The sequence below is a fragment of the Grammomys surdaster genome, unplaced genomic scaffold (assembly GCF_004785775.1).
Source record: "Grammomys surdaster isolate TR1022 unplaced genomic scaffold, NIH_TR_1.0 66, whole genome shotgun sequence".
NCBI classification, from domain to species: domain Eukaryota; kingdom Metazoa; phylum Chordata; class Mammalia; order Rodentia; family Muridae; genus Grammomys; species Grammomys surdaster.
Genome location: NW_021604568.1, coordinates 5,182,715 through 5,195,765, shown reverse-complemented (window position 1 = coordinate 5,195,765; position 13,051 = coordinate 5,182,715). Strand labels below are relative to the sequence as shown.

Sequence of the window (13,051 nt, the reverse complement as noted above, 5' to 3'; positions counted from 1 at the left end):
CTCTCCCTCTCTCTCTCTCTCTCTCTCTCTCTCTCTCTCTAATTCAATTAGTGCAGTCGACAACTCCAGAAAAGAGTAATTCAATTAGTGCATTGTGGAGCTCTACAATACCTCTAAGCAGATGTTCCCCATCTTCAGGAACTGGAGCTAGGTTTCAAATACCTGTACGACTTAGATAACACCACTACATTCTATCATTTGTCAAAGTGCTTACATATGTTTCTCTGACTTCAAAGAAAAGGCAAGGAAACAAACCCAGGCTAACCTCTTAGAAAGATTTCTATCATCGACATAAACAAGTATGAAATTTTAGGCTGCAATAATTCAGTTATATTTTCTAAATTATATTTATAACAAAATGCGCCTTAGTACTCAAAAGGCAAGAAGATCTCAAGTATGAGGCCAGGCTGGACTACAATGTAAGATCTTGTCTCCAACAAACAAAGCCAGAGGAAACCCTTCCCATCAAAGGCCAACTCTACCTCACTATACTTCACACTGCACAATTGTAGAGGATTTCCGTGTTGTTATGTAGAGCTCTAGCTTGAACCCGAGTCTTTCACATATGCCTGGCATGTACGCTATCACTGAGCCACACTCCAGGCCCTTACTGTCTGCTGTTTTTGCCACAGTGTATGCAGCCATGCATTCCATACTGTAATGGTGGTGAGGTCAAGATGAGGGTGTATTCACAGGAGGACAACCAGAATGCTGATTCCAGAATATGGCTATGAAGGGACGGAAATCATGGTTGGTGTCTTCCAAAGGAACAACAGAATCGGAAACACTTCACGTGGGTAAAAGAAGATAAAGCAACCTTATCGCTCTCAACACATAAACAGATTTGTCATTCAGAATTCAGAAAGATCAGTCCCAGGACCCTCCATCCTTCATCCCCCTAGCAAAGTATGGGAATCTCAAAAACAGTATATATTTGCATGCAATATTAGTGTGGACACATCCTTGCAAAAATTATCTCTAGATTACTTAACACCTATTAAATTGCAACTGTTACACATATAAGTGCTGTGCAGTATTGTTTAAGAAATGATACCAGGGCCAGGCGGTGGTGGCGCACGCCTGTAATCCCAGCACTTGGGAGGCAGAGGCAGCAGATTTCTGAGTTCTGAGGCCAGCCTGGTCTACAGAGTGAGTTCCAGGACAGCCAGGGCTGTACAGTGAAACCCGGGGGGGGGGGCCCCCCCCCCACAAAGAAATGATACCAGGAAAAAGTCTGTTAAGTACCCATCACAAGCCTGACTACATTTCTGTTTCCAAACTGGCTGACTCTGCATGTGCAAACCAGGGATATAGGGGATGGGAGACAACTGTTTATGAACAATTATTCCATATTACTACAAAACACAGAGTCAGGAACAATGAGGGAACTAAAGTTTGACTCCTTGAAAGAAATCGTTCTAGCACACCAAACAAAGAAAAGAACAAGAAACCTCATGGTGTCACTTCTTCCACATGGGTAGAGATTGAGCACAGACTAGATGATTCCCTGACAAACACCAATGTAAAGAAGATCTGTACTATGAGGCATGTGACACACTGTCCTCCGGTGTTCTTTCCAATGCTAAAATACCATAGTGTTGTACATACACTGATTTTTTTTTCTCATGAGCTAAGCCTGAAATAAAAGTAATAAAGCTAATTCTCACAAAGTGTGAAGGTGGAAAAGCCCTCACCGTCCCGAGCTGTTAACTAAAGTCTTAGTAATAAACACAGCAAGGGAAGGAATTCTGTGCCCTCCCTGGATTAGGATCATTTCTTACATCCCAGATTTTCTTTATTTAAAAGAACGGTTGGGGGCTGGAGAGATAGCTCAGTGGTTGAGAGCACTGGCTGCTTTTCCAGAAGTCCTGAGGTCTTCCCAGCATCCAGGCTCACAACCATCTGTAGGGGGATCTGATGCCCTCTTCTGGCATGCAGATGTGTATGCAGCAGAGCACTCATACATTAAATAGACAAACAAACAAATATTTGCTTCTTCTTATCCTTTGAAAATCAGTGAATGAGAAATCATTTTCCAGAAGAGCGTTTTTTTTTTAAATCCCCCACTAAGTTAGACAGTGGGTTCTTACAGCTTATACGCAAGTGTTAAGTCTATATTTGTGTTTTAAAACTACAGAGCAATACTTAAAAAAAAAAAAACCCAATAACTAGTTCTTACTATCTTGGGTTTGGGTCTTACTTTCTGAGCACTCTATGTCTAAAAGTAGTATGTAACTCTGGATCCGGAGGAGTAGGATGTTAATTTGTAAATTCTACCTCCTGTCTCCCATCATGACCTTAAAACAGAAATTAAGAGCTATTAGGAGGATGGAGTTCAATGTAAAACACGTGAGCATGTACACAGCCCTGGCTTCACTCTGCAGCATCTCCACTTTAGTTTTGGAGCAAGGGAAAAAAAAAAACCCTCAAAAGCACACTGGCTGCTCTTGCAAAGGATCAAGATTCAGTTCCAAGCACCCACGTAGTGACTCACAGCTTTCTGTAACTCCAGTTCTAGGGGATCCAACACCATCTTTTGGCCTCCATAAGCACTGTGCACACATAATGCACATACATACAGACAAAACACTGGAATAAGCAAAAATAGGTCTTCTTAAACACTACTATAACATACAAATTTATTAAAGTATTATTTTTCTTACTAAAATTTCAGTCTTAAATAAATTCACCATTTGAATAATATCAAAACAGTGGACATTGGGCTGGAGAGATGACTGAATGGTTAAGAGTACAGCTGCTCTTCCAGAGGACTTGGGATTGATTCCCAGCTCCCACATGACAGCTCACAACTGTCTGTAACCCATACTCTAATATAGACATAAATGCTGGCAAGACACCAACACACATGAAATAAAAATAAATTTTAAAAAGTGGTAGAGGGCCGGGCGGTGGTGGCGCACGCCTTTAATCCCAGCACTTGGGAGGCAGAGGCAGGCGGATTTCTGAGTTCGAGGCCAGCCTGGTCTACAGAGTGAGTTCCAGGACAGCCAGGACTACACAGAGAAACCCTGTCTCGAAAAAAAAAAAAACCAAAAAAAAAAAAAAAAAGAGGTGGTAGAGGTTTGGGGCTTGTGAGACATCTCAGCAGGAAAAACCTGACTTTGATCCCACAGAGAAAGAAGACTGCCTATGGCAAACTGTCCTGCCCTCCACATACCTGTCCCTACACACAAACTGAATTGAAAATTTAAAAAGAAACTAAACAACAAACACACACATAGTGGGTGAACTTGTATTAGCACAGCAACATCATGCTATAGTCGGCAGTGGGGAGCAACGTCACGCTGTGGTCAGTGCAGGGAGCAGACAACTCCATTGTCCACTCTCACTTGTCCACAACAGCTTTCCTGACTTCCTGCTGCAGACATAGAAGTGAGACCTAATGCGATTCTTCCTTGTGATGGGGTTCCCCACAAACCCTGATATCCACGTACTAACTCAACTTTAACCTCACAGCTTGTTTCTGTTCAAGTGTTAGTTTCATTTGGCTTTGTTGGCGCCACTTCTCTTTAACATTGTCCCTTTTTATGTGGTTAAGGCCACTGCTTCCAACCCTATGAATGAAAGCGGACAAATAGGGGAGAAAGGAATGAACTGTGAACACCTCAAACAAGAAAGGTTGCTTAAAAAACTAAGTGTCACCTTCTGACAGTTCAATATTTCATGACCAATACAAGGAATGTGCAACAGCACTGCAACTTTAAATCTTCCCCTCTGTGTCAGTCTCTTTCTCTCATTGTAATGCCAAAGGGAACAGCAATCAGAGTGGAGATGTTCAACGTGATAGAGGTCAGGACACCATTGGATCAACGTACCAGAAACACGACCTTGTTTATTTTTTTTTCCACAGTATTATTGTTTACAGGGTGCTTTGCTCGTGTACCTTGTGGTTCTTAGCTAAAAGATGAAATTACAGCCCAGGATGAAGCGCTCAGGCACACATCCAATTTGTGTTTCCATCTCAGAAAACAAAAAGCTTCTAAGGCCCTCAGGCTGCCATTCAAACTTGGAGGCTGACATTTTTAACAGCATGAACCAGAGAATGGCAGAGAGAATGATCTAATGCATTTCTGACTTGTCAATCAAAGATCTCACCTCTGCTGTCTTGTAAACAGTTGGGGGCCATCTAACTACATTCATAAACCTAGGGAGAGCTTCCTGCCAGCTGGGGTGCTGGAAGCACATGCTCTGGCTTCCACCACCAAAATCATGATTCAGTTTTATAATCTCACTGCAAATAGTGCACGGGCACATTTCCAGGACTACTGAAATAGAACCAGAGTAGGGAATACAAAGAGATTTGGTCAAACAGTGATTCTCAAGCTGTTGGAGTCCTGTATCCATCTTATCCTCATTTTACTAATTTCTCTCACAGGACTATGCTATGCTACAGATGATATGCTTAAAAAATTAACAACCTGCTACTTAGAAAATCTAGGGGAAATACATTAATATTAAACTAGAAATGTCCCTTATGGTTTACTATCAATAAAGAAAGTAATACAAAACAATGACTTGTGCAAAAGATAGAAACTACATAACAACAGCAGCTTCATTTAAGTTAAGCTAAATGAGGGGCCTTCATTCAAATATAAAGCTTTTGGTGCCTATAAATAAAGTTTTCTATTTACTAGCTTGAAATGGTAAGTAGGTTTATGTGTTAACATGAAAATCTAAGGGAACTGCTAGTGCCCCTACTTTCACTTAGTCATGACTATATGGACCAACACATATAAATCTAGCTGATTTGAACTTGGTACTTAAGGTTCAAGTACGAAAAGGAAGGGTTGCTTTCTTCCTGCAAATTTTACAGGCCACTGAACTCCAGCTAATTCATACCAAGACACACAGTAGCTTTTCATTTTACATTTAAGAACTTAAGGGCAGGTGACAAATTGCTCAGCAGAAAAAGATAAACTGAAAAATTCTTCTCCTACATTCTAAATAACTATTTCAAAATACAGCAGATCTGGTCAAAATACAGCAGAACTGTGTGTAAGAATGTAGAAAAGCTCAGAAGAAAAACAAATTCACGTACACCAGCTCCTAATAGTAACATGCTACAGTGCATAGGGCCCTTTGAAGCTACAGTCAAGAGTGCACACTCTTGTTTTGCTCACATGTTTGCCTGTTAGTTTTAGATAAAACATTCTTAAAACACCCTGGCTTAAACAAATGACAAAGAAAAAGTTTCCTGAATACTGCCTACCTACCAAGATTCTTTATCTTGACAGTCCACATATCAAGTCTTGAAACTAACATGAGGAAGGAAAGCAAAACATTAACGTAGGACAACAGTGAAGGAAGGTACACATGGTCCTAGCAGCCACAGACTCACGTAACAGTTCCTGAACAGCACAGAAGAACATATACAACCACGGTCTCTGTAAGCACAAAGGATGGAAATAGCAGGAATCTTAGAACATAAAGAAACAATGCGGGCTGGTGAGATGGCTCAGTGGTTAAGAGCACTGACTGCTCTCCTAGAGGTCATGAGTTCAAATCCCAGCAACCACATGGTGGCTCACAACCATCTGCAATGAGATCTGATGCCCTCATATGGGTGTCTGAAGATAGCTACAGTGTACTTACATATAATAAATTTAAAAAAATGAAGTGGAAGCAAAATAATTAAAAAAAAAAAGAAAAAGAAACAATGCACCTCTCTTCAGAGGACACAGATTAATCTTAGTGCCCACCGAAAGGATCTGTCATTTAAGTAGGGCACCTCCACCTTCACCCTCTTTCCACCAGTTCCATTCCTATGGTTTGCTGCCCTGGAATTACTAGTCTGTACTCTCGATCTCCTTTGCAATTACAGGTTCTGATGGAGTAAAAACAGTTGAGGGAAAATCCACTATTATTCAATATATCGAAGGTAAGAAATAAACACTTTGGGAATATTTTTATTTTTCATATCTATCATGAAGAATAAAAATGCTTCACGGAAACCTGATTTGTCTCACAATATGATGACTTTGGCATATTCTTTTTTTTTTTTTTTAAAGGTTTTTGGAGACAGGGTTTCTCTGTGTAGTCCTAGCTGTCCTGGAACTCACTCTGTAGACCAGGCTGGCCTCGAACTCAGAAATCCACCTGCCTCTGCCTCCCAAGTGCTGGGATTAAAGGCGTGTGCCACCACTGCCCGGCGACTTTGGCATATTCTAAACACCAGACAAAGTCACATATTATCCCATAAATGACCATTAGCTACACTTGGACATGCCAAAATACTCAGCAATTGAGTAATGTGTTTTTAACAAAAGTGAAATATAAAATGGTTCAATAACCAAGCAAGTAGCTGGGAAGACAATCAGCCCAAGATGTTACTTCTCCAATATAGATTATTTTCAAGATAAGGCAAAAATGTAGCAAACTCAGGTCATTTTTACCTTTAACACTTGAAATTATACATAAAAGATGAAAGTACAGAAGCTTAACACTAGATTTCAATGTAATGAATACTTTAAAACAATCTCACTATATTTTTTATAATTTTGTGCTTCACCCACATACATTTACTTGCTTGTGCTATGCACAAGTGTGTGCGCACCACACACACACACACACACACACACACACACACACACACAGTGTAGAGTGAGAGGTGTTAGCCTTCTTACTTCTCATAGACCTGTAATGTCTCTGGTGGCCAGGAAGCTTCAACCATCCCTCTACTTCCATCCCTCCACATATATATATGTGTGTGTGTGTGTGTGTGTGTGTGTGTGTGTATTTTTTTCTAACATTTCACACATACACTTTAAAATTGGACTTAATCAAGACTAAGAGAATCACCCACATGCTGACTCTCAGCCTTTCTCTAGCCTGACGCTCATCATGTTCAGCTCTTTGACTCCATTCTTTTACAAAGTACAGGTAAACTGCAATGAAAGAGTCCAATCCTCCAAATACATATTGGATGACTGATACGAAGATAAAGACGTTGACACCACTGAAACTGAACCGTCAGTTGGCTGGCAGTGCCAGTCTTTAATAGCCTGAAATGTGCATGTGTTCATGAACAAGAGTCCAAATTCAGTATACAGAATCCAACTCAGAGGGGATCATCACAGTGAGCTGTAAGAAAGCCAGATATATGAAATTTGAGGACTTCCCATAAATCAGACTCGGCACGTTTTTCTTTTCTCTGTGCAAATGTGTGATGTTTGGAATGACTGTTTAATTATCATGATTTCTTTCTGAATATAGAACATCTGTATATATGTGTAGGAGGGGGCTACCAGCAAAACTATGCGCCATCTTTTCTTACTCTGTATGTGTTATTAGATGGTTTTCTTCAAATTATCTAAGTCTGTTCATTCACTAATTCACCAGAAGTATGAAATATTACTTTTGACAATGGAAGAATAAATGAACAAAACATAGTTCAACCTTCAAAGAGTTCAGTCTGGCAGAAGACAAAGACACAGCCAATTAGAGCAGCACAGAAATGCTGTGGCAGCACATCTCTGCTACTGCATATCCTGGGCACAAATGTGTGGCTTGTTTGAGGGGAAGGAGGACAGATCTGGAAAGCTTTAATCCTGTCTCAACCTGAACACAGTTCTGGACAGTTTTACCTAGACAGGTAGACATCCACAGGCAGACGGGCTAGGTGTGTATGGCAAGGCCTCAGATGGTGGGATTAGAGGACACAAAGACAAGGGCACTGAAGTTTGGTCAAACACTGCTATTTTCAAAGAGTGGGAGGGAATCCTTTACTCATTTTGCACTGTAAGTTTTGCAGTAGTTGAAAATTATATGAAAGGAAAGGAGTTGTGAAGTAGAAGCCAGATTCAAACTTCATTCAACCTAAAAACATGTAAGCAACTGCCCACAAAACAAAGAGTGGCCACTCTCATCAGAAACATCAGCTGCTAGCTGTAGCATGGGCAAGAAAATTTTTTAATTATTATTATTATTATTATTATTATCATCATCATCATTGACAGAGTCTCATATATACCAAGCTGATCTCAAACTTGCTATGTAGCTGGGGATGACCTTGAATTTCTGGTCATTTCTGGAATTACAGGCATGTGTCATCACATCTAGTTTATGAAATGTAGGAGATCAAGAACTAAATCTCATGCATAATAAACAAACATTATACAAGCTGAGTTACATCTCTGGCCCACTAATGAGCCCCTTAGAAGAGAAAGATTCAAGCTAGAAAGATTGCTCAGTAGTTAAGAACAGAGCCAGGGGCTGGAGAGATGGCTCAGTGGTTAAGAGCACTGACTGCACTTCCAGAGGTCCTGAGTTCAAATCCCAGCAACCACATGGTGGCTTACAACCATTTGTAATGAGATCTGATGCCCTCTTCTGGTGTGTCTGAAGACAGCTACAGTGTATTCATATATAATAAATAAATAAATCTTAAAAAAAAAAAAAAAAAAAAAAAAAGGACAGAGCCAGCTCAGATTCTAGGAAATCTTGCCCCAGGGCCCTAGTCCCCATCCTACAACCTAACCTCAAGGCTTCCTTTCCTTCCTGCCTTATAAGTAGCTCCCTTTCTGCTTAAACAATTTGACTACTGTGATGTCATCAACAGCCAACTTGCTCAATTTATTCCTTAATTTTCCAATAAAATCTCTGCATAGGGCTGGAAAAATGGCTTGGAAGTTAAAAGCACTTACTGCTCTTGCAAAGGACCCAAGTTTGGTTCCCAGCATCCACATGCTGGCAAAACACTCATACACATAAAAAAAAAAAAAAAATAAAAAATAAGTTTTCCTTTTTTTTCTAATTTTTTTTTTAGAATTATTTATTTTATGTATATGAGTACACTGTCGCCGTCTTCAGACTCACCAGAAGAGGAAATTGGATGGCATTACAGATGATTGCTGGGATTTGAACTCAGGACTTCCGGAAGAGCAGTGCTCTTAACCGCTGAGCCATCTCACCAGCCCAAGCTTTCCTTCAAATAAATTCCAGAGTAGGAACATATAGAAAGAGTGTCCAGCTTTTTTTTTTTTTTTTTTTTTTTTTTTGGTTTTTCGAGATAGGATTTTCCTGTATAGCCCTGGCTATCCTGGAACTCTGTAGACCAGGCTGGCCTCAAACTCAGAAATCTGCCTGCCTCTGCCTCCCAAGTGCTGGCATTAAAGGCGTGCGCCACCACTGCCCGGTGTGTGTTCAGCTTCTTAAAAGTACTATTTGACTGTTAATTAAAACTAGAAAAGGTTATGGTGGTGAATTGGCTCAGAATTATTTGCTACTTTAATTCAGAGTTGTTTTAGGAGAAATAAAAACTTGAATTTTTCTTGGTACTCTGATATCAAAGTCAGAAGGTTTAAACACACACGAAACATGCGCACACACACACACTCATATAAATATTTTTTAGACAAGATCTCATGTATTGCAGACCAGTCTCAAACTTGCTATATGGCCTTAGGCTAGCCCCCAACTCATAATACAACTGATTCTCGAGTGCTAAGGTTATGTACAGGTACCATCAAGCCTGGCACCTCTTTTTTAAACTTTGTATCTCTATATAGGCAAGACAGTCTTCCTATGCTTTAAATAACAATGAATGCAGAAGTGTATATGAAAATTCATCACGCCGGGCAGTGGTGGTGCACACCTTTAATGCTAGCACTTGGGAGGCAGAGGCAGGCGGATTTCTGAGTTTGAGGCCAGTCTGGTCTACAGAGTGAGTTCCAGGACAGCCAGAGCTACACAGAGAAACCCTGTCTTGAAAAAAACTAAAAAAAAAAAAAAAAGAAAAAGAAAATTCATCTGCCTTTAATTACTCCAGATGCTAGATGTATAAAAATGAAACAATGCCAGTATTAATGTTTTAAATACAGTTTTCATTTAAAATGTCCTATTTATGTGACACAGGGTTTTGTTTTTTTTTTTTTCTGTTACTGCTGCTATTATGGGGGAATCCATGTAGGCCAGGCTGGCTTCAAACTTGTTATGTAGCCAGACTGACCTTCCACTCATGGATCTTCCTGCCTCCACCTCTAGACTGCTGAAACTTCCCCATCCTGGAGAGTTAGTATCATTATTTTACATAATAATATTTTCTTTATTCTCATTTCAAATACAGTAAATATCAGTAGAAATAAGCCACATGCAGAAAGTTAGTTTAGGGTTCCTCAGTAATTTTTAAAGAGTGCAAACTGTCCTCACTCTAAATTAGTAAAACTGCTAGGCATGGTGGCACAGGCCTGTAATGTCAGAACTTTGGAGGTAGACAAACAGAAAGCTGACCAAGAGAAATGTTCACTTTCTGAGATGAGCCACAGTGATGAACACCTTGTGCTCAACCCTTCCAGCACCTCACTGCTCATACCCGAGTCCTACATGATGAGGTGATCAGTAGCTTCCCCAGCTTGTTCTCAGTAAGGTTACCATTTTTGCTCTAGTTTTCAACTGTTGTGTCCTGTGAGTGAGTGTGTATGAGTGTGTGTGTGTGTTCAAGTGCGCAAAAGGGGAGGGGACACTGGAGGATATGAGAGGAAAGGAAAGGAGAGGTGAGTCAAAGTGAAGAGAGAATTCATCCAAGTCCTTGGAGGGTAAATTCTTTCCTGTCATTTTGTGGAATCCAGAGATTGAACTCAGGTCACCAATCTTATCCGCTGAGCCATCTTCTCTGGCCCATGGATATCTCTTTGGCTAGGTTTAACATGTATCCTTTCCCTGTTAATAATCTGCATCACTGCTTTCAGTAAGGTCTTTGAATACTTTCAAACACATTACTAATCCTGAGAGCGAATATGCCTAAATAAAGTAAGGACAACTTTGATGATCCTATATTCTGAGTCTTTACAGACAGTTTATCTCAGTGCAACTAACTAAAAACCAAGAGGGTAGCAGGGATTGGTCAAACGCACCTATAATTCTAGAGTTTCAGGCCTGCCTGGGTTATAAAGTGACATTCTGTCTCAAACAAAACAATAACAAAACAAAGAACTCTGAGTTCTTGAAGTCAGTACCTTCCTAAGCAGGATACATTGATTTAAAACAAAACAAAACGAAAAAAACCATCTTAACAAGACAATTCACTCTGGGGTGAACTAATACTCTCAGGATATGATATACTCTCTCAAAGCAGCAATGCATACAACAGTAATCAAAGCAGCAATTATTACCATATGTCCATTCATGTCTACAGTCACCATGTAACAGATGTGGGAAATAAGCATGAGAGTAAAACAATTTGTTCAAGATCACAGTACTAGTGACTATGTGGTCTGAATCAAAATGCCCCCCCCCCCCCCCGGGAACGGCTCTATTAGGAGGTGTGGCTCTGGTGGGGTAGGTGTGGCCTTGTTGGAGGAAGTGTGTCACTGAGGTGGGCTTTGAGGTTTCAGGAGCTCAAGCTGGGCCCAGAGTCACTCTTTCTTCCTGTTCCCTACTGCTCCGCATGTAGGACTCTCGACTACACCCAGGCAGCACCATGTCTGCTCATGTGCTGCCATGCCTCCCACCATACGACGCTTTCAACTGTAAGCCAGCTCCAACCAACTGTTTTCCATTATAAGAGTTGCTATGGTCATAATCTCTCTTCACAGCAATAAAAACTCCAAGTTGAAACAGTGAGCAACAAAGTATTGGAAACAATTTACCTTTTAGAGTCAACATGCTTTACTGTTTTTGAGTATAAACAAAGGAAGATGAACATTAAACTGTACAAAGGAAAATGAAAGCATCATCAACATAGTATTGCTGAAGACTGGTAACTGTCAGCACTTAATTCCGTTCTTCCAGACTTAATTATGGATATTTTCATATTTGTTACAACTTGTCTGTGAAATTTCTCTAAACAGATAATAAATTGCACAGGTTAAAAAACAACCTGGCAAATAGCTGGCCATGTGGCTCACTCTTGCGCATGAGCACACGTGCACATTAAAAACAAACTTTGAGGAGCTGGAGAGCTTAATACTCTTTCGAAAGGATGTGAGTGAGTTTGGGCCCCAGAAGCCATGTTTGTGGTTCACAACTGCCTGTACACAATAGCTCCAGGGAATCCCATACCCCTCTGGCCTCGTTGGACACCTGCACACACATTCACATAAATAAAGTAAAATACAATATACCTAAAGGGGGAAAGGGGCAATTTTTTAATATTATAAAAGCTAAACACAAATACCAAATACCTTAAGTAGATAGACAACACTTCTGCCAAAAACAATTATGCATAACAAACACCCACTACTCCATAAGCTATGGGCATCAAGTTCTTTTCTTTCATTTTCCTCTACAAAGTTCCATTCGATTCTTCTACAGCTTCTCTTACACCATGAAAATGACCTCTTGACCTCTAAGGAAGACTGAGAGGAGCTAGAATCCATCAAAAAATGTAAGACTAGAGTACTTCAAAATGGAAACTGTATTTACAGCTTTCCCATTCTGAAACAAGAAACTCTTTAGGATACAAGTAACACATAGTTCTTAATCTGTACTGCAAACATAAATGTGTATGTATGCATACACACATGATAGTAGCATAGTAACCCAGGCATTCTGAACATAGTAGTAATCATAACAAAAACATAAGATGTTTGTGTATCTGATTTCGATTAACTAATTACTTGATTTGATTTTATGTAGATCCACAGCAAACACTATGTTCTGAATTGCTATTTTATTTTAAAAATTAGTATCTGTACAAGATCTGAAAACCATTGCTCCAACTGTGCTATATCCATTTCGACAAAACAATTACAAAGACATTTAAAAGTCAGTAAGTCTGGGTCTACATTAAAAGTCCCTGAAGAGCTACTGAGTGATGTGAAGTACAGGCACTATAAAGGAGAAGAGGTGGATGTAAGTAAAGTATAGGAGAGAAGGAGGGACACACTAATGACATACCCCCCACCAATAACCCACAGAGACAGAGAAAGTACCTGGAAAGCTGTGAGTGCGCCAGTCCCTGGGTTATACAGGCATCGCAGCGAAGGCATGCTGTCCGCCAGGCTGGAGCAGCCCAGCCACAGAGACCTGGGCATAGAGCACTGCAGAGAGAGGACAACTATGAAATGGGACAGTATGAGACAGGATGGCACAG

The 13,051-nt window shown here is 40.3% G+C and overlaps 1 protein-coding gene across 3 annotated transcripts in view; it reads right to left on the bottom strand.

Moving 5' to 3' along the window:
- Btrc (beta-transducin repeat containing E3 ubiquitin protein ligase) overlaps nucleotides 1-13,051 on the bottom strand; it is a 176,632-nt gene that overhangs the window by 104,289 nt on the left and 59,292 nt on the right. For 2 of the 3 annotated variants that reach the window (XM_028776096.1, XM_028776094.1), the window contains one exon: nucleotides 12,891-12,998. The exons of the other annotated variant lie outside the window; for it this stretch is intronic. In XM_028776096.1, the coding sequence (XP_028631929.1) occupies nucleotides 12,891-12,998 (108 nt within the window). The remainder of the gene's footprint in view (nucleotides 1-12,890; nucleotides 12,999-13,051) is intronic. 3 annotated transcript variants of the gene reach the window in all.